At 48.3% G+C, this 20007-nt stretch overlaps 2 protein-coding genes across 4 annotated transcripts; one reads left to right on the top strand and one right to left on the bottom strand.

Annotated features, from left to right (window-relative positions):
- Nucleotides 1–232: 232 nt before the first annotated feature.
- On the top strand, nt 233–3770 carry ALKBH2 (alkB homolog 2, alpha-ketoglutarate dependent dioxygenase). 2 transcript variants are annotated; one of them, XM_063143677.1, is made up of 4 exons: nt 233–343; nt 1465–1770; nt 2165–2363; nt 3318–3770. In XM_063143677.1, exons 2-4 carry the CDS (start codon nt 1482–1484, stop codon nt 3619–3621), a joined length of 792 nt encoding a protein of 263 aa, XP_062999747.1. In that variant the 5' UTR covers nt 233–343; nt 1465–1481; the 3' UTR covers nt 3622–3770. The 2 variants fall into 2 exon arrangements, with proteins under 2 accessions (XP_062999747.1, XP_062999746.1); XM_063143676.1 differs by lacking the exon at nt 233–343 and having other exon boundaries at nt 1430–1770.
- Nucleotides 3771–5318: 1548 nt separating this feature from the next.
- On the bottom strand, nt 5319–16280 carry USP30 (ubiquitin specific peptidase 30). Of its 2 annotated transcripts, none has more exons than XM_063143673.1 (13): nt 16181–16280; nt 15527–15636; nt 14320–14502; nt 13803–13906; nt 12939–13037; nt 11073–11115; nt 10207–10301; nt 9282–9341; nt 9065–9151; nt 8588–8662; nt 7604–7787; nt 6342–6450; nt 5319–5984 (listed from the first exon to the last, which is right to left on the bottom strand). In XM_063143673.1, exons 1-13 carry the CDS (start codon nt 16258–16260, stop codon nt 5720–5722), a joined length of 1494 nt encoding a protein of 497 aa, XP_062999743.1. In that variant the 5' UTR covers nt 16261–16280; the 3' UTR covers nt 5319–5719. The 2 variants fall into 2 exon arrangements, with proteins under 2 accessions (XP_062999743.1, XP_062999744.1); XM_063143674.1 differs by having other exon boundaries at nt 11073–11112.
- Nucleotides 16281–20007: the final 3727 nt, after the last annotated feature.

The following is a 20007-nucleotide window of genomic DNA, read 5'->3' as shown; positions in this document are numbered from 1 at the left end:
ATGCGCATGCGTAGTGAAAAGGAGAGGGGCCGGGTCTATTTAGTCATGTTTGCGCATGCGCGGTGTTGAGTCTCAAGCGGGCCTAGCAACGTTGAGGGGAGGAGAAATGGGCGGGGAAATCCGACGCATGCGCGGTGTTGAGTCTGATGCTCAAACGGGCTCAGCCGCCCTCAGCAGGAAGAGAAATGACGGCTGGCTTGACGCATGCGCATGACAGCCTTGATGGGCACCCCCTCGCTCTTCTTCGCCCTTATTACATATGGGAATTGAATATAAACGTTGAGGAGGCGCCCCCAAAGGGGTCCCTTTCCCGATTCCCAGCAGGCGGACCCACCACAAGAAGGTACTCGCAGCAAGGGCGTTCAGACATGCCGTGTACCCGCTTCTTGCGTGTTCAACCTGTTAGGGAAAAAAGTAACGTGTGAAGAGGGACCAGTGCGTTTTTGTAACGTCCCGTTTCCTTTCCTGGCTCTTTTCTCTTTGCCCAGGCTTGGGAGCCCCATTAGATGGAGTTGGTGGACTTGAAAATCCATGATTTTCCATGGTCCATGAAAATGGGGATCAGCTGGCTGCATTGCTTGTAGAGGGAGGAGCTGCTAGAGGCTGGATGGGCTAGAGGCCAGGGGGTATGGAGGAGAAAGCTATCCATGGCTAGTAGTCCTGACGGCTATATGCTACCCCCGCTGTCAGAGGCAGTAAGCTTGTGTGCACCATTTGCTGGGGAACATGGGTGGGAGGGTGCTGTTGCACCATGTCCTGCTTTGTCAGGCCCTGGTCGACAGCTGGTTGGCCACTGTGTGAACAGTGCTGGATTTGATAGACCGTTGATGGGATCTGGCTCTTATGTATTGCATTTTATTCTCTTATCTCTTTGTAATCTGCCCACAGAATGTTTTTCCCCCCCTCCGGCTTATAGGTAAAGCCCAACTCAAGTCCCAAAGTTGAGTTGTCAGTCCGTCTCATCCTGTAGCGTCTGACGTCTCCGGGCCTTCTTTTTCAAAGTACCTTAAGTCAGTGGCCGTTAGCGCTTCTTGGGGTAGTAACTCTCATGTGTGAATTTGTGTGCCGTTGTTTTTTAAAGCCTCTTTCTGTCTTGTTTCAGACCCTACTGCAGATTACCGTATTTCTTCAATTGTAAGACGCACACTAATTTCAGTACCGCCAACAGAAAAAAAAAACCACACACACCCCTAAGACGCACCTGCGATTCTAAGACACACCCCATTTTTAGAGATGTTTATATGGGGGGAAAAGTGTGTCTTAGAATCGAAGAAATAGGGTAACTTCACTGGCAAATGTGCAGCCAAGAAAATGACAAGGGTGACAGAATTAGCTGTCGTCCTATCGGAGGCCTTGTCTGACTCCTACGTGGCAGAAAACAGCCGTGGTAGCATCAATATTTTAATCCGGTTTTGTTAATGGCGGGCTTGCCCCCCTGCCTGTTCTCCCACCCCTAAAATTCAGGTGTGTAACACCTAGTGATGGATAAATTCCTGGTCAGAGGGTCTCTTACGACCGCAGCAGGAAAGAACAAGAGGAAATCCCCTGGCCCAGACGAGGAGGATGCAGACTCCGTCGAGGAAGGCAGCAGAACAGGAGCGAAGAGGCCCAGGGGGGACACGGCCCGCCAAGATGAGCCGCCCTTGGCAGGTGCTCCTTGGAAGCGAATCCAGGCCGAGGGGCTAAACTGCGACTACAAGATCCTCTTCGGCAAAACCGAGGCCGACGGAATCTTCCAGGAGCTCGAAAAGGAAGTTGAATACTTTGAAGGTGAATGGCGCACATCTGGTTGTGGAAATCCAGCTCTTTTTGGCACCAAATACCATTTCCCAAAAAAACATTTTAGACACTTCCAGCTCTTGATTGCTGTTCTTTTATACCTTTATCCGTTCCTGTGCTGTTGGGTGAAATTTGTGCACCAGTTGCTGGGGAACATGGGTGGGAGGGTGCTGTTGCACTCGTGTCCTGGTTGTGGGTTCTTGGTCAACAGCTGGTTGGGCCACTTTGTGAACAGAGCGCTGGACTAGACGGACCTTTGGTCTGATCCAGCACGGTTGCTCTGATGCATTGCATTTTATTCTTTTCTCTCTTTGGAATCTGCCCCGAGAATGCTCGTTATTGGGCAAATGAAAGAATAATACACGTTTCATTCTTTTCAAAACAGGGGCGCTTACCAAACTGCATGTCTTTGGTAAGTGGCACAACATTCCCCGGAAACAGGTGACCTACGGGGATGCTGGGCTCACGTACACTTACTCAGGCGTCACCTTCTCCCCCAAGCCGTGGATCCCGGTTGTGAATCACATCAAAGACCGTATCCAGCTGGCCACTGGGCACACCTTCAATTTTGTTCTGATTAACAGGTAACCTGCAGGGCTTGGGGTGGAGCTGAATCATAGAACAGTAGAGCTGGAAGGGGCCCACAAGGCCATCGAGTCCAACCCCCTGCTCAATGCAGGAATCCACCTTAATTCATTCCTGACAGATGGTTTTCCAGCTGCCTCTTGAAGGCCTCTAGTGTGACCTCCCTAGGTCATTGGCTCCATTGTCATACCGCTCTAACAGTCAGGAAGTTTTTCCTGATCTCCAGCCAGAATCTGGCTTCCTATCACTTGAGCCCATGATTCCGTGTCCTGCACTCTGGGACAATGGAGAAGAGATCCTGGTCCTCCTCTGTGTGACAGCCTTTCAAGTCCTTAGAGTGTGCTGTCATGTCTCCCCTCAGCCGTCTCTTCTCCAGGTCAAATATGCCCAGTTCTTTCAGTCAATTCTACATGCTCTCTTGCATTAATTATGTTTGCAGTGTTGTGACATCCAGTGAATGCCAAGCTGCAGGGACTCTGTGCGCCACAACAGCCCTGCATTGTAGCACAGAGGCTGCCCTTGGCAACTAACTGGAAGCATCTCTTCCAAGGTGTAGATCCTTTTTCAGCTCCCAAAATTCCGTTTTGGAGAAGCGCTTGGGGACTGCATTCTAGTAGTGGGCGGGCCGAAAGCAAAAGGGCAGGGCCGAAATGACCGGCGTATCGTAGCTGAAAGCGCTTCCAACGAAGCCTTCGAAGAGGCATTTCAACATCCTAGAATGGGGAAAAACACGCACAAAGGTCAGGAAGCCAGCAAACGATGGGCGGTCGGGATCATTTTGGGCCTGTGGGTCTGAGCTTCCAACACCCCTGGTTTAAACGAACGGGTAGCCTTAAGATCAGAGCGCCTCCAATGAATTCCAGCCGGGAATTCCATCATTCCCAGTTCCAACAGATCTGTAGGGCGTCAGCTTGGGGAGAATTTAGCTCAGAACGTCCCTTTTTCCTTCCCAGGTATAAAGACGGGCAAGACCACATGGGGGAGCACCGAGACGACGAAAGGGAGCTTGTCCCGCGCAGCCCCATCGCGTCGGCGTCCTTCGGCGCCTGCAGAGACTTCGTCTTCCGGCACGGCGCTTCCCGAGGCAAAGGGCCCTCGCGCCGCCGCGTCGAACCCGTCAAGGTGCCGCTGGAGCACGGCAGCCTGCTGCTGATGAATTTCCCCACCAACCGTTACTGGTACCACAGCTTGCCCAGCCGGAAGAAGGTGCTGGCGCCCAGAATCAACCTGACATTCCGGAAAGTGATGGCGCTCTAGCAGGACCAAGATCTGGCTTCGACACGGTCCTTTCGGGCCTCTGGGAAACGTTCTCTCTCTTTCGCCAGAGTCCGTCCGTCTATTTGACACGTAGGTGAAGCACGAAACACAGAGAATGTTGTATCCAAAAATTCTCTTTGAGGGAAAATACAGCACCTGGAATGGTGGATATGGCTGGACGTTGGTTCTTCTCTGCCGATGTGGCCATATTGGCATGTCGGGAAAATTGGAGGTGGGGGGTTCCCTCCATGCTCCCAAGGGGTACGCCTGTTTAGTAAAGCGACAGGTTGTGTGACTACAGGGAGTCTTAATATGCAACTCCTGGGAAACAAATATTACACCAAACTTATAGCGGACGTTCTTTTATGCCATGTAAGATGCTTCAGTTGCTGCCCAGGAATGAATAATGATGTAAGGTCGGAAGGAGGAGATGCAGGACCACTGCCGTTTTCGTTGCTGGGATGTTGTTGCCTTTGGAGGAATGTGTAACACGCATGTAGCAGCAACACTCGGGTCACTTCTTTTACTTAGGTTCTGCAGTGAAAGGTCAGCTCACATAGACAAGAACTGGGTCTCTTTCGCTCACACGTGAACACACAAGGGTACACAAACACCCTGAAAACCAGAACAGCGTTTGTATTTAGCAGAAGCAGATTTGCCAATGTACAAAACGTTTGAAGGTTTAAAACCAGCAAGACACAGAGTGTTGTGGGGGTCGGTAGTAGAACTATCCAGAAACAGGGAGTCCGTTCAGACAACACGGTTCTCAACAGTGGTTTTAGAACTCCGCGGTGGAGTTTTTACACCACCACTGGGAAACGTGTTGTCTGGCAGGAAAACTCCATGCAACGGTGGTGCTTTTTTTTTTAGAAAACACTCCACGCTGAATATCCACACCGTGCAGAGGAGAGTTCTTGCACAACTGGTGTGTTGTGTGTAGGGCAGCCTTCCTCAACCTGGAGCGCTCCAGATGTGTTGGACTACACCTCCCAGAATGCCCCGCTGGGGCATTCTGGGAGGTGTAGTCCAACACACCTGGAGCGCCCCAGGTTGAGGAAGGCTGGTGTAGGGCTCTGTGGACTTTCCTGTTGCATTGACTTTTCCTGCTGGCTACAGAGTTCCCTGGCAAGAGTGGCGAAAGGAGCGAGTGCCGCTCTAGGAGAGCCGGCAGGATTGGGTTTTTGCAGCAATGGCTGATGGGATACCATCGGGAGGACAGATTGAGGAGGAACTGTCAGTCAAACGTCACAATGGATTTTACTCAACACCACGGTAGCCCATGGGGAGGACCCCCTGGAAACTCAACCGTTGAACGGAGTTTCCCCACTGTGTAGAGAAACGCGTTGTCTGAACTGAGCCTGGAAAAACTATTCCTTTCTTTGCTAAGCTGGATTCTTATAGGAAACATGACATCATTAGAAGTTCATTGCATCTGACTTACACGGTCATGACCACATCACTGGTCGTGGAAAGAAACCGGCTTCTTTCTGCCCAGTAGACGCTTCATCCCAGCTGGAGACTTGGTTGCAGACTCTTGACTCCGTAGTGTGACAGACGGCCTTTCACAACATTACCCTCAGCCCTTGGGATTTTAGGTAACCAATCGCGTGGCCAGCAGTCATCCGCTCCCCCGCCCCTGTTCCGCCCGCCCCCGAGACAGCTGCTATCCTATAGATTCAAAATAAGATCAATTCAAGGCACATGTAGGTCGTCTTTAATTCTTCACTCTCGATACGACAGAAGTTCTTTGGGACTGTTCACCTGGCTGAACCTGTCACAAAGGTGAAACTTAAAAGTTGATGCTAAGTAAGTTCCATCACAACACATGAAATGGATTTAAAAAAAAAATCACAAGTGGGATGTTAAGAGCTTGAAATCCTCCAGCTTGGGAATATTGCAGACACATAAAGAAACGCTTCTGTAACACTGACGGGTGCATAGGAGCATAAGGGTGTGAGCTGACTTGAGTTTGGGGTAGTGCAATTTCGGTACAGCTCCTGCCAGTGGCGCAGAGCAGCAATTATCCGCACGACCATACAGATGGTGTGCCTTTGTCCTCCGAGAAGCACGTCCACTGGATCGGGCCGGGAAGTTCCCGTCACTCCTCAGCTCGGCGCTCCTGGCTCTGGGGCTGCAGTCTGGAGCGCACACGCTCGTAGAAGAGCAGGTAGGCGCTGGACGAAAGGACCTCTTGCAGGGTGGTTTTGCGCACCACGTCATCCGAAATCCACAGCCACTGGTTGCTGGCAGCCGGCGGGTTTTTGGGAGACGGCGGGGAGCGTCGGTATGTCACAAAGTGTCCCGAATGCATGTCCCCGTGGTGGACCACAACGGCCATTAAGCGGTACAGGTATGTCGGGGAACTGCCAAAGGAAGAAAGAAGGGAGAGAGAGGTTGATTTGGCATGTTTAGTGCGGGCCGTGTTCCCCTTAAATGCCATGTGCAAGGTGGTTCAAAGGGGCGGTGGTCTAATTGAACAGGCCAGACTTGCTTCTAGAGACGACCCAGCCCCGTGACGCAAGAATGGTTCTTTTTGCAAACGGCGGTGCGCAGCCATGCAGCATTTCACCCGGGTTTTGTACCCTGGGAGCTAGGCACAGGGGACCCAGGCAACGAACAGGAAAAGTCAACAGCCGATGGAATCCGCAATTGGATGTCGCTTTACCAGGGGTTTTGCCCTCTAGGGAAGTTGAGCAACAGTCCCAAACGTGGTGACGCACCTGCAGTCTGGACCTCCCATGAATGGGAAAGCGACCGGGGAGGTCAGCAGCGACGGGGAGCATGTTCCATTCATAAAAGAGGATTTATTGCTACCCGGCTGTTCCACCCCTGCAAGAAACAAGGAACAGCAATGCATTGCACGACATTAACACGGGCCCCCCATATGCCAGAGGGCCATGCTCTTGGTCCTGCCCTGTATGGCAGTCTTCATTTAAAAGCCCCGAAGCCTGGTTTATAAATAGCCGCTTGCCCTGTGGTGAGTCACAGCCACCTCTGGGCAACCAGGACACAAAGGGGATTGGTCCATTTCTTCTTTGGGACCCCAAATGATGAATATCGATGTGTTTAAGTGGTGAGAATGCTGAAAAAAATACATTGTGGACTAGTAATATTCATAAACCTATTTGCCAGGTTGCCCTAAAATGCAATCAAGTTGCCCTAAAATGCAATCACAGAAGCCCTCTTTAGTTTCTAAGCGCTAAGATGCTCCTGCCCGCGTGTTCTCCCCAAACCCACAAGGACTTGTACCTTTTAATTCTTCATTTATTATTAAGAGAGCACACCACGCATATCTGGAGGATTAGCAAAGGATGCAGCACAAGGGGTGGTGGTGTTTGTGTGACTTATTTGAACTGGAGGCCACTTTGCGTCTGTGGAAACTTGTCGAGGGGCTGGGGGGGGGGGCAAAGCCCAAAATGGATAGTTTGTTTTCTCTCACACACACACACAAGTTCTTCCCGTTTTCCCATTTTTGCCCAAGCCCTGCCTTCCAGAATATTCACACACGTACTGAAGACTCATGTGCACCCCATCCCATGTTCCATTTGCATGCCTGAGACCTCGGGGGCTGGATTTCTTGCGGTGGCGTGATTTGCATTTCTATTTACACCCAATTTTTCATCCCAAGTTGGCTCACGAAACGGCTGATTACCAATTCATCAAGATAGAGCGGACGGCGTAGATTAGGGGATACCTGGGTGGGTTAATGCTTTATGTGTGTATGTTCTGTGTTTTAGGGTTTTAAATTTTGTATACTTGTTTTTATCTCAATTTTAGAATTTCTGTAAACCGCCCAGAGAGCCCTGGCTATGGGAGCGGTATATAAGTGTAATAAATAAATAAATAAATATGAGAGCGTCTCCCGGGCCCTGGAAACTCCGGCTCCCAGGCTTTGCCCTCTAGAGAGACGGGACGGAAGGAGCTGGGCGTGGGCCTGCCATTTCTCTCTCTCTCCCTCCCTTGCAAAGGCTTTGGTGCGTACCGTCCTTTGCGCCAGGCGATGCCCGCGGGCCGTCTGGGGGGTTCGATTTACGGGCGGAGAAGCGGTGCTTGTAGACGTCCATGACGAGGAACTCGCTGAACTGCACGTGCTCGTTCCGCTTGAGAGGCCTGCCGTGGTTGGACCAGCTCAGCCGTTGCAGGTGGATGCAGAGGCACTGCGGCAGCTGCGGAGGAAGGCGCTTGGTCAAGAGCCAGAGCGAGGAAGGGGAAAGGGCGTGGAAAGCGGCACAGCAGCCTCCCCCAACTTCAGGCCCTCCAGATGCGCTGGGCTACAATTCCCACCATCTCCAGCCGAGGCATCTGGAGGGCCCCAGGTTGGGGAAGGCTGCAGTGGAAGGTGTGCTCATAGAATCCTAGAATAGCAGAGTTGGAAGGGGCAACGTTGCAAAGAGAGCAAGCAGGGGGCTTCCGCAATGGCAGCCGGCTGGGTCTTCGGAATGCACCAGAGGCCGAGGGGCCTCTACGGCCCAGAGAGCTTTGGCTACTGGGTGGTATAAAAATGCAATAAATAAATACAGCGGAGGGGAGGGGAGTTCTGGTCCTCCAGATGTTGCTGACTGCAACTCCCGCCAGCATCAGTGAGGGATCATGGGAGTTGCAGTCCCACCACATGGCAGGGCTACAAGCTGTCTGCATTTGCTCTCTGGCTTGGTTCTCATAAAAAGCAGCTGTCTTGATTGGCTGAAACTATTCAGAGTACAGGCGGAAGCCCTCACGGTTTGTTCCTGCAGGTGGGGAAGTGCGTGTCTTGCACATGGCCACAGGTGAGAGGCACCCCACCCACCCCCGCGCAAGCAAAGGCTGCTCTTGACGCAAAGACCACAGACACACAGGCCGGTTGCATCTGTAAGATGGAGGCAGGGGGTGACTTACCTGACAGGAAGCCCTCGGGGGCCTATCCTTGGAAGCTGCAGTAAAGGAGACCTCAGGTGTGTGTGTGTGTGGGGGGGGAGGTGTTTCTTACCTTTCCCAGTTTTAGCTGCTTCACAAAGGTGGTTCTCTGGTTCTCTGTGATCTGCCCAGTCCCTTCTGCTTGGATCTGGAGGGTAAAAACCCCATATGAAATAGACTTGTTTCATTGCTTTGAACCACTTCCTCAATAACATTTCCCTGACCCAGCTGCAGCATCCCAAAACAGGCAGGTGGCAGGACTCAAAACCGCCACAAATTTCACAATTGCAGCTGTTTACAAAGGTAAATTGTTCAAGATTCTAAGCAGTTCTCGGATGTGTCATGTTAAACTCCTCAGGTGTCCCTAAGACAACTTTTATGCAGGAATTCCTGCCCCCACCCATCTTAAGCCAGCCCTATTTCTAAGCATGCAAAAAGATTAGCAAGGTAACTCCCAAGCGGCCACGGAATAAACGGTCTTTGCATTGCATGAAGGGATACCAAATCTCCACCAAGTGACCTTGAGGGTCCCCGAAACCAGAAGACGTACTTTCGTGCAGTTCTCACATACGACGTCCTTGACGGACTCGGAGGAGATGAAATGATGGAGGCAGTGGTCCAGCGTCAGGGGATGCCCCTATGGACAAGGCAGGGGTGGAGAGAGAGAGAGACGCAAAGTGTTGGTGTTCCTTCTGGAAATCCAGCGAGTCTCGCTCTGCTGTGTGAACCTTCCGGGTTTCCCCCGGCCCCAGGGAGGGAGGACTTACCCACAGGGCAGCAGGGATGCTCAGGGAAAGACTGTCAAAAGTGTCGTACCTGAGGGGACTCTGAGGGAGAAAGGAAAAAAGGCATCTCTGGCTTCGAGTCCTCCTGGCCTCGTCCCCCCCACAGTGTTCATGCAGGGGTGGGAAAGACCCTTCTCTCCCCACAACCCCCAAAAGAGTTGCTGACAGCCTGAGTACGCAGCCCTGGGCTGGGTGGACCCATCTAGCAGCTTGATACGCTGGTACAGACGCTTTACAACAGGGGTGTTCAACCTCAGGCCCGCGGGCCACATCCGTCCTGCCTGGCCCTCCAAGGTTCTTCTCACAGCCCCACCTTTCCTGCAACCACGGATTACTTGGTGGTTTCCTGGCTTTTGCATGGGTTCCCCCCACCCCACCCCCAATTCTAAAACGCTGAAATGCCTCCCGAAGGCTCCGTGACTGGCAGGGAGAGAATTAAATCACGGTACGTTGGTATTTTTGGAGCTGCCCCGCCCGCCACGGGGAAGCAGCACAAGCGTTTCTCCAAGATTGAATTCAGTCCTCGGGGTGAAAGAGGTTCAACCCCCTCCCCAGCTTTCAAACATCGATAAGGCCTGAAAAGAAGGGGTGGGGGGCAACTGCCCCCAAAGGCACGGAGAGGGACTAGGAGGGCTCCGTGGGAGAGAGCAGGGCTTTGCCTAGGCTTGCAAGTTCTCCCCTCCTCTGCCAGCTTGGCAACCAGCCTTCATGGGTCATGCCAAAGCCCTGCCCAACCCTGAGCTTATGGGACGACTCTGCTTCCCCTGGGTCCTAGCTTCCCTCCACCACACACACACACACTCTCCTCCAGGATGGTCATGGGGAAGTCCGAATTCCCCCCTCTCTCTCTTCTCTTGCTCTTTCCTTCGCCTGCCGGTCGCCCTCTTTCTCACGCCCGCTGACGTACCTGATGCTTGCAATGTTTGCAAACCATGTTGCTCGTCAGCCGCCCGTGAAAAGGATGCTGCAGCTTCCAGTGGCTTGACACGGGATGAAGCGACCCTACAAACCACAACACCTTCTGTCTTAGTTTGACTGCTTCTAAATCATATATTGTTTTAATTTGGTTTATGGTTTAATTTGTTTTTAGCTGCGTATATTTACTGTTTTTATACTGTAGGCTTTTATCTGTACGCCGCCCTGAGATCTTATTGATATAGGACTCCTTTCGGCGCCTCCTGAAAACATCTTAATTCCAAGAAGCCTTTCTTTAACCTGCAGCCTTGGATTTCTGTTTTTTGCTTCTTTTAAATTTAGTTTTAACTGTTTTATTCTGTTTTTATTTTCATTTTTACCTTGTACACCGCTCCGAAATTTTTCAATGGGGAGCGGTATATAAATATTCTAAATAAATAAATAAAAATGTTTTAAATAAATAAATAAATAAATAAAATAAATTTATCATTCTGCACAGCACAGAAGCTGTTACTACATTATAGGCGACATTTACAATGCACAACCACACACGCACCTACAGATGCCAAAATATGATCAGTGTGGTCTACCGGATCTGGAGGGCACCAGGTTGGGGAAGGGGCTGAAGGGCTTCTAGGGTGCAACTGCCAGGCCCCTTTCCTCTTCGAAATGGCGCACGCCCCACTTGGCAGGTTTGCTGGGATGCCCCCCCCCCCAGCTCCCCATCCACGGTCAGCCCCCAAGGCAGGGCGTTTCCGCAGGGAACAGTGCTGTTCTGTGAGCCAGCGGGGCGAAGCGTGCATGCTACAAAGACCCTTCGCATTTCACCGCGTCAAAAATAAACAAATGCTTCTCTACCTTTCGTTCTGCAGCGTATTTGCTTTTGACGGACTTCTGGCTGCTACACAGACAAATACAAAACAGGGTTGGTTAAAAACGAAAAAGATCGAACCTTTTATCACATGTGGTGGTCTTGTAAAAGAGCAAAAGCGTACTGGGTTAAAATACATGTATTAATGCAATTTTTTTTAAAGATAAACACAGAAATGAAATCAGAATTGTTTTTGCTTGGACTCGGGGATGATCAATTTAAATATAAAAGATTGTTATTTCAACGTATGGTGACAGCAGCAATTTATTTATTTATTTATTTATTGCATTTCTACACCGCCCAATAGCCGGAGCTCTCTGGGCGGTTCACAAAAATTAAAAACATTCAAAGTATAAAAAAACCCCAGTATAAAACCATAATATAAAATACAATATAAAAGCAAGACTACTATATGCGCAATATTGGAAGAAAACACAAGTACCCAACAATGGAAGAATGGTTCCTCAAGGTGATGGAATTGGCGGAGAAGGCGAAATTAACAGCGGTAGTACATGAAAGAACATGAAAGGACAATCTTGTATAAATACAATATTGTATCAAATATGTATTGGACCGGAAACCTTTTATCGAGTATATACAAGAACAGCAAAAGGATGATTTATTTGCTTGTGGGTTTTATATATAACTTGTACCTTTGCCTTTGATATATATGCATTAGCTTGTTGTTATGAAATTCGTACCTGGCAATCTAGAAACAACGGATGTTTACCGTCTGACATGAAGATCGCTTTAAATGAAATATAGCCTTATGTATTGTGGTTATTTTAGTAGATGTATGCGTGGTGTAGTAGTTTGTATAGTTTGTAGTGAGTGGGTTTTTTTTTTTTGGTACCTTTCCTTATGTGTCTGTTTTTTTGTGGAAAATAAATAAAAGTATTAATTGGGAAAAAAAAACCACGAAAAAGATCACTTTGCACATAACAAGGCCCTGGGGCTTGTTTGCACTGACATGCCTGGAGATTCAAATGTTCTGTAATAATAATAATAATAATAATAATAATAATAATAATAATATATTTATTTCTCACTTGCCTCTCCCTTTGGATCGAGGCGGGGAACAACATTAGAACAGGAATCAATACATCTTAAAAATTCATGATTTAACATTGATCTGGGTAGGCCTGCCGGAAAAGGCTAGTCTTTAAAGCTGCCTTAAAATCACACAGAGAGTTAATTTTACGAATCTCCTCCGGCAGGCCATTCCACAATCTGGGGGCGACAGAAGTTGAGGTCCTCTGGGAAACTGATGTCAGCCTAGTTTTAGCTGACGGAAGTAAGTTCACCCCAGAGGACCTGAGTATGCGAGGCGGACTTATGGGAGAAGGCAATCCCGCAGGTAGCCTGGACCCAAACCATTTAGGGCTTTAAAGGTAATGACCAACACTTTGTACATTGCCTGGAAACTAATTGGCAGCCAGTGGAGTGATTTTAATGTTGGTGTAATGTGCTCACCCCTAGATGTACCGGTGACCAACCTGGCTGCCATATTTTGAACGAGTTGGAGTTTCCGAACTAGGTACAATGGTAGCCCTATGTAGAGCGCATTGCAGAAGTCAAGCCTTGAGGTTACCAGCGCGTGCATAGGGGGGTACGACACGCCCCTGCAACAAGGGTAGGAAAAAGCACAGCTCAGCAGTGATGGCTGAACAGTCCAAGTCCCTGAGTAAGCCGTGAGCACTTTCTGCAATAGCCCTGCGTTCTCGGGGCATGATCTGATTGGGTTGATGTGGGATGGTCCTGGGGTGGAGAGAGAGCGCCATGGGCCTGAAGTGCTGCCTACGTCGGCCCTCCTACCGTGCCCAAAGTCCCCACCGCATCGCTCCAACACTCACCTCCAGCGAATGCACGTCAAACAGATGCGTGACCCGCAGCTGACGGTCTCTTTCGTCTTCCAACGAGGAGGTGAGGACGTGGAACAGCTCGTGAGCATCCTACCAAATAAAACACAGGACTGGAAAGTTTATAGCAACAGGTCAAGCTCAACAGAAAAATAAACTAGGTCACAGGAGGGAAAGGATGCCCTTGGAGCTATGCTGGGAATCGTAGGACTTTTTTTCTGTCTAAACATGCATAGGCTTGTGCCCTTGGTTTATATTTTTTAAATATATCTTTCAACAAACAGATTTTAAAATGTGAAAGGTCTTGGCATAAAACGCCGGCTTCGATCGCAAATGAAAGTATGCTGCAACACCCTGTAAACCGAGCCAGAATCTCATCCTTCACATTGTTATCAGGTTGCAGCTGATCAAGACACACGGCCTCCGGCCTCTCTGGAGGCTCCGATCGATTGCCAGCCCAGAGATTGTCACTGAGGCTGCTCTGCCAGTGTGACTGTCCCTCATATGAAGGGACCAGGGTCTAGGCAGGAGCATCATCATGCTGAATATCAGCCAAGCGCTCCTTCTATCTTTCCAGGAGAGGCCTTCCAGTTTCAGTGATGTAACAGGCAATTGGACACATTTTAAATTAAGAGGATCCGACTCAACACAAGGCAGCTTTAGATATAAATAAATGGCAGACGGCTACACCCGGTGGACTTTCGTGGCCGTATTAGCAGACAAAGGGCAGAACTGGTGCAAGGAAGTGGGAACATTTCTTTTTATGCCAAATAGGATCCCCACTCCTGTTTTCTTGGCCAGTTGTTGAAAAACCGGGCAGCATCTGCAGCGTTGTCTTACTCCATTCCAGGCGCTTACCTGCTCTTCGAAAGAGGAGATCTGCCATCTGTACACCCGTAAGACCTCCAACAGGCAGCTCGCGTCTAGGAGGTCGTCCTCGGTTGCCTCTTGGCTGGATAAAGCTGAAAAATTCAGAGGGAAAGAGAGTCAATGCAAACCATAAGTTAGAGGATGGTGTGGTGTGGGGGAGGAGCCATTGCTGCCAGTCAGTGTTAGAAATGCAGGACTACGTGGACCCATGGCCTGATTCATTATAAGGCACTTCCTGTGCTCCTAAAGCACCCATATTTTTTAAGTTATTGTGGATGGATTCTGGCGTATCGTTTTCCCGTTCTTTGATGTCTTTCTGGAATGATCCCATGGGGCCTTTATTATTGAAAAGTTACTGAGGAACTGGTTATCTGGGGATGCTTTCTAGGTAAGGTGACAAGGAAGTTGCAACGGGAATCAACAGGCAAAATAAGGGAACCAGCCCTGGGGAATGTGGTTCATTCGATGCTGGGTGTAACTGAAGATGCCACAGAAGGATGGTTACCTTTGAGGAGGCGGAGCAACGTCAGGGACAAGTACTGGCGGCCGGATGTCTCACTCTGGCTGGGCTGGTACTGGACTGTGAATCTTTCCAGCCACTTGATCAAGGATGGACAAGCGGATAACCCTTGGAGGAGGGAGTTCATGAAACAGGTGTTGCCCAAGTTCAGCAGGCCCGGCACGAGCCCTGGGAAAAAGACACTCTCATCGGAACATGCTGGTTGGTTCTACTCCCAATTCTCTCTGCTCCATCTCAAACACCGCTCCACATCCGAGAACTTCTGCTTGTCATTCCAGTTACATTGCTCATGGTCCATTGTACTGTCCCTCTTCTCACCTTAACTTTAAGCTTACTTTCAAAGATCTCCATGGTAAGAACATACAAAGAGCCATGCTAGATCAAACCAAAGGTCCATATCATCTGGCATTCTGTTCCCAAAGTGGCCTGTGGAAACCCTCAAGCAGGACACAAGTGCAACAGCACCCTCCCGCCCATGTTCCCCAGCAACTGGTGCATACAGGTTTACTGCCTCGAATACTGGAGGTAGCACACAACCATCAGGGCTCGTAGCCATGGACAGCCTTCTCCTCCAAGAATTTGTGTTATTCCCTTTTAAAGCCATCCAAATCCATGGCCATCACGACATCTTGTGGTGTCCAAAGCTTAACTATACGTTGTGTGGAAAAAATACTTCCTTTTATCTGCCCTGATTTTCCACCCATCAGTTTCATGCGATGACCCTGGGTTCTAGTATTACGACAGAGAGAGAAAAACTTCTCCTTATCCACTTTTCCTCCTAGATCAGCGGTTCTCAACCTGTGGGCCGCGACCCCTTTGGGGGTCGAACGACCCTTTCGCGGGGTCGCCTAAGACCATCGGAAAACACATATTTCCAATGGTCTTAGGAACCGAGACGATTCATAACAGTAGCAAAATTACAGTTATGAAGTAGCAACTAAAATAATTTTATGGTTGGGGGTCACCACAACATGAGGAACTGTATTAAAGGGTCGCGGCATTAGGAAGGTTGAGAACCACTATCCTAGATCAATCTTCTCTTCTTCCTCTCGACATGCACTCCTTCACGGACCCTTCGCTCTGCAGGTATCTGTCTTCTGTTAAGCCTAAGTTTTTTGGCATTAACAACAGCCGCAATGAACAATTCATGCCTCCGAGAGAGAGAAAGCCTTTCTTTCACACACGCCCCTACCTTTCCTGCGTTTTTTCCTCTCTGTGATGGGTCCCCACAGGACGTAGATGCTTGCGGCAAGAGCGGCTGCAACCCCTCCAATCACACCCCAATTCTTCATCACTCTAGACCTAAGGACAGGAAAGGAGAGGAGAAAGCAACACAACAAACCTCTAAAAAACAAAGACAGCTGAGCTTGGCCAGGAGCAAAAAGAATATAAAATACAAGGGGGAGAATCCAAAGTCCACAATTAGGGAATACCTTGAATGGTTGGTCCTAAATAGGTATGGATAATATACATCTGTAATCTTTAACTGCTGAGTAATGGAGAACCTGGTGAAATCCCCTCTTCATCACAACAGTTAAAGCTGCAGGAGCCCTGCCCTCTTTTAAATCTGGTCACTCTAGTATAGCTCCTGCACTTTAATTGTTGTGATGAAGAGGGAATTCCACCAGGTTCCCCATATATACAAATGACAGCTGCTGAAATTCCCTTTTCTATGCAACTGTTAAAGATACAGGAGCCCTGTCCTCCTTTTCATACGGTCACCCTACCAAAGGCCATTCTGCCCAGTATCTTGCTTCCAACGGTGGTCAGCATGAAGCCCCCGTCCCTCCATGAGGACTAGTAGTAGCTACTCCAAAGCCACGCCCCCCACCACCAGCAGACTGACCTGGCCCCTCGCCCGGCCCGCAGGAGCCGCCTGACCGCCGCCTTGTCCGTCTCTTCCACCCCGCGGCGGCTCAGCAGCATCCCACGAAGCTGGGTCGCCCTCGTCCACCTTTGGCGTTGCAGCCCGGCGGAACCGAAGGCGTTGGGCGCAGGGGGAAGAGAAACGGAAAGGAACGGAAACGGCCGACACGGACTCCTTTGGCGCACGGACGCGCTAGCAACAAGCTCCCCCTCCCTGGCTGGTTGCTAAGGGGCCCGACGCTCAATAGCGCCCGGCTTGCCCCCGCTGTCCCGAACATATGGTTCCGGCCACGGCATGGGGGGAAAATGGGAGATGGTTTCCCCGTGTTTTCGACGTGATACATTTTGCTCCTTCCCAAAAGATAAAGGGGGAGAAGTCCTTTATCCCATGGGGAAGGAAAAGAGAGAGATAAACATTAAATATTGTTGGGAATTGTAGAATTTTTTTCTTTTTCTGGTTTTATTGTTGGAATAATAATAATAATAATAATAATAATAATAATAATGGTGACCATATGAAAAGGAGGACAGGGCTCCTGTATCTTTAACAGTTGCATAGAAAAGGGAATTTCAGCAGGTGTCATTTGTATATATGGAGAACCTGGTGAAATTGCGATTTACTGTTTTACTCTGTACAGCACCATGTACATCGATGGTGCTATATAAAATAATAATAATAATAATAATAATAATAATAATAATAATAATAATAATAATAATAATTCCCTCTTCATCACAACAGTTAAAGCTGCAGGAGCCCTGCCCTATTTTAAATCTGGTCACTCGAGTATAGCTCCTGCACTTTAACTGTTGAGATGAAGAGGGAATTTCACCAGGTGCTGCATGCATAGAAATGACACCTGCTGAGATTCCCTTTTCTATGCAACTGTTAAAGATACAGGAGCCCTGTCCTCCTTTTCATACGGTCACCCCAAGTTAAACCTTTCTATGGTTTGATTTTTTTCTTCACCAACTGCGTTCACGGGTGACCAACTGGTCTTCCTATATCGCTCCTTCATCTGGCCAGCGCTGGATCAAGTACACAGGCTCAATTCAGACCCTGCCGGCTGTGATTTCAAGACTCACTGCTGGCATGTTGCTGCAGAGCGCGCACAGGGATATTCTGTGTTCTGTGAGATGGGCCAAGAGAGATGGGCCATCAGAATCACAGGGCAAGCCAGAAAGTAGGGTGACCATATGAAAAGGAGGACCGGGCTCCTGTATCTTTAACAGTTGCATAGAAAAGGGAATTTCAGCAGGTGTCATTTGTATATATGGAGAACCTGGTGGAATTCCCTCTTCATCACAACAGTTAAAAGGGCAGGAGCTATACTAGAGTGACCAGATTTAAAAGAGGGCAGGGCACCTGCAGCTTTAACTGTTGTGATGAAGAGGGAATTTCCCCAGGTTCCCCATATATACAAATGACACCTCCTGAAATTTCCTTTTCAATTTAACTGTTAAAGATACAGGAGCCCTGTCCTCCTTTTCATAGGGTCACCCTGCGGGATACAACACATATGCAAACACCATAAAATACATGTAATTGATTAAAACATTTAAAACTAATACATTATTGAAAGCAGCACATTATTAAAAGGCATCTTAAAATTCAACTGGGTAGGCTTTATTGCTATTTTATTGTGTTTATGTTTTTGTTGCTTTTAATGTTTGAACTGTTTTTACGTATTTTATTGCTTTGGGAGGGCTTCTGACCTATAAGGTGGCCAAGATAATATTTCCTTTAACAAAGGCCAGTTTTCATTGTGTCAATAAGTCATAGGCATCCTGAAAATGTATTATTATTGAAAGTTGTAGTGGTATTTATATAGCACCATCTACATACATGGCACTTTAAAAGGATAGGTACTTTCAAGGAGCTTTCAGTCTAAAAATTGACACAGAGAGACTGAAGAGGAACAGAGGAGGGAATATGCAATTATTTCAGTTCCATTTATTTAGGCTTAGTTATAATAGGGTAAAAATTAGGAGGACCCTCACAATATAATGCAAAAATCAATATTGTATACCAAAATGAGATCTATAAACACACACACACAGGCCTAATCTACACCAAGCAGGATATTGCACTATGAAAGCAGTATATAAAAGGCAGGAGCCACACCAAGCAGGATATAGAGGTATGAAAGCGGTATATGGTATGTGTCAATGGGCCCATACCGCTATAAAGCAGTAGTGTAGCTCCTGCCTTTTATATACCGCTTTCATAGTGCAATATCTCGCTTGGTTTAGATTAGGCCAGGCCACAGTCTCCAAATCCTCCCAGATTGCAGGACATGGAATAACGGGTTCAAGTTAAAGGAAGCCAGATTCCAGCTGGACAGCAGGGAAAACTTCCTGACTGTTAGAGCAGTACGACAATGGAATCCGTTGCCTGGTGAGGTTGTGGGCTCTCCCACACTAGAGGCCTTCAAGAGGCAGCTGGACAACCCTCTGTCAGGGATGCTTCAGGGTGGATTCCTGCATTGAGCAGGGGGTTGGACTCGATGGCCTTGTAGGCCCCTTTCAACTCTGCTATTCTATAATTCTATGATTCTATGAAATATATTGCAAATTCTCCACAACGGATATGGCTTCACGAGGTGGCCTCCCCCAGGCTGTGCAAATAATAAATGGGACTCTAGAAGCTCCCATCAGCCTCAACTGTGCAAAAATTGTATACAGATGTTTTTAACAAGCTGGGCTCCGGAACAGTTTTTTTTAGGGCTATGTTTTTAGGGTTCGGATGAGGCACAGGCTACTTCCTTTAGGATAGGAGTTCGAGCCAGCAAGATCCACTTGGAGCTATCCAAGGTCCTGTTTCCTTCTTGCCTTGTTCTGGCTGCCTTCAGCAGCTTAGATGCTAAAAAGAGAAATCAACTCTGGTGCTTGATAAACGTATTAAAAACTATTTTATTCTTAAAATCCAAAAATGCTCTGCTCAATGTTTCAGATGTATCATCCTTCATCAGGAGCTATAATAAAATATACAATTCTTTTTAAAAAATAACAAAACAGGAACAACACCCATGCATTAATGAAACATTTCATGTAGAAACTTCTGCTTCATTGGGCATAGTTAATAATGCATTATATATACTATATAAACAGGCAACTTTGTCCAGCAAAACATGTAAGGCCTTGGAAATAATTTATGAAAAAGGACTGCTAGGTCTGTGAGAAACATCCTCAGAAGAATTTTGCTAGTGCTGCTCAGTCCCCTGTTTCCACCATATGTTCCCCCCTACTCATCAGTTCTCACACTCTGCCACAAATGGATTGATGTTCAGCCAGAACAACGCCAAACATTCCCGAGAGCTGGATAGAAGGAGGAAGCCATCCAAATCAATGCAGTAATTCATTTGCAGAGAGAGAGAATGCACATCACCTCTAACCATGGGTGGCAGCTGCATTCTCAAAGGCCTCTGCAAGCTTCATGCGCTGTTTATATTATATACTACAGTTTTTTACACCTATTTTCCTCTGAGAAGCCAGGCATTTTAGCCTTACAGAGCACTGGAGATGGCAGAATCCACTCCTTCGTTAACAATTGTGTTGTTGTTCTGCACAATTTCAAAGGCACTCTGGAATGTTTCACCTACATTATTTATCTATTTATTTTAAAACATTTACATCCCAGCTTATCTCCACAGGGTCCTAGGCAGCGCCTCACGACAACCCTATCATCTGTAAAACAACCCTGCAAGGTGTTTTGGAACCTGAATTGAATGTGGCAGAAGTGTGCCTGAACTAGAACCCTCTTGATGTGAGATGCATAGATGCACAGAGGTGGTAGCCATGTCAATC

Source organism: Elgaria multicarinata, chromosome 18, assembly GCF_023053635.1.
Source record: "Elgaria multicarinata webbii isolate HBS135686 ecotype San Diego chromosome 18, rElgMul1.1.pri, whole genome shotgun sequence".
Lineage (NCBI taxonomy): Eukaryota > Metazoa > Chordata > Lepidosauria > Squamata > Anguidae > Elgaria > Elgaria multicarinata.
This window is presented reverse-complemented; position numbering and strand designations above follow the sequence as displayed.

Bases quoted from the DNA above. Each gene is read 5' to 3' on its own strand.
- ALKBH2 (XM_063143677.1), top strand. From the start codon at position 1,482: ATGGATAAATTCCTGGTCAGAGGGTCTCTTACGACCGCAGCAGGAAAG. The intron at 1,771-2,164 runs GTGAATGGCGCA...TTTTCAAAACAG, and splicing joins GGAAGTTGAATACTTTGAAG to GGGCGCTTACCAAACTGCAT. The intron at 2,364-3,317 runs GTAACCTGCAGG...TTTCCTTCCCAG, and splicing joins AATTTTGTTCTGATTAACAG to GTATAAAGACGGGCAAGACC.
- USP30 (XM_063143673.1), bottom strand. From the start codon at position 16,260: ATGCTGCTGAGCCGCCGCGGGGTGGAAGAGACGGACAAGGCGGCGGTC. The intron at 10,302-11,072 runs GTAGAGAAGCAT...TGTGGTTTGTAG, and splicing joins AATACGCTGCAGAACGAAAG to GGTCGCTTCATCCCGTGTCA. The intron at 9,342-10,206 runs GTACGTCAGCGG...TTTCTCCCTCAG, and splicing joins GCAAACATTGCAAGCATCAG to AGTCCCCTCAGGTACGACAC.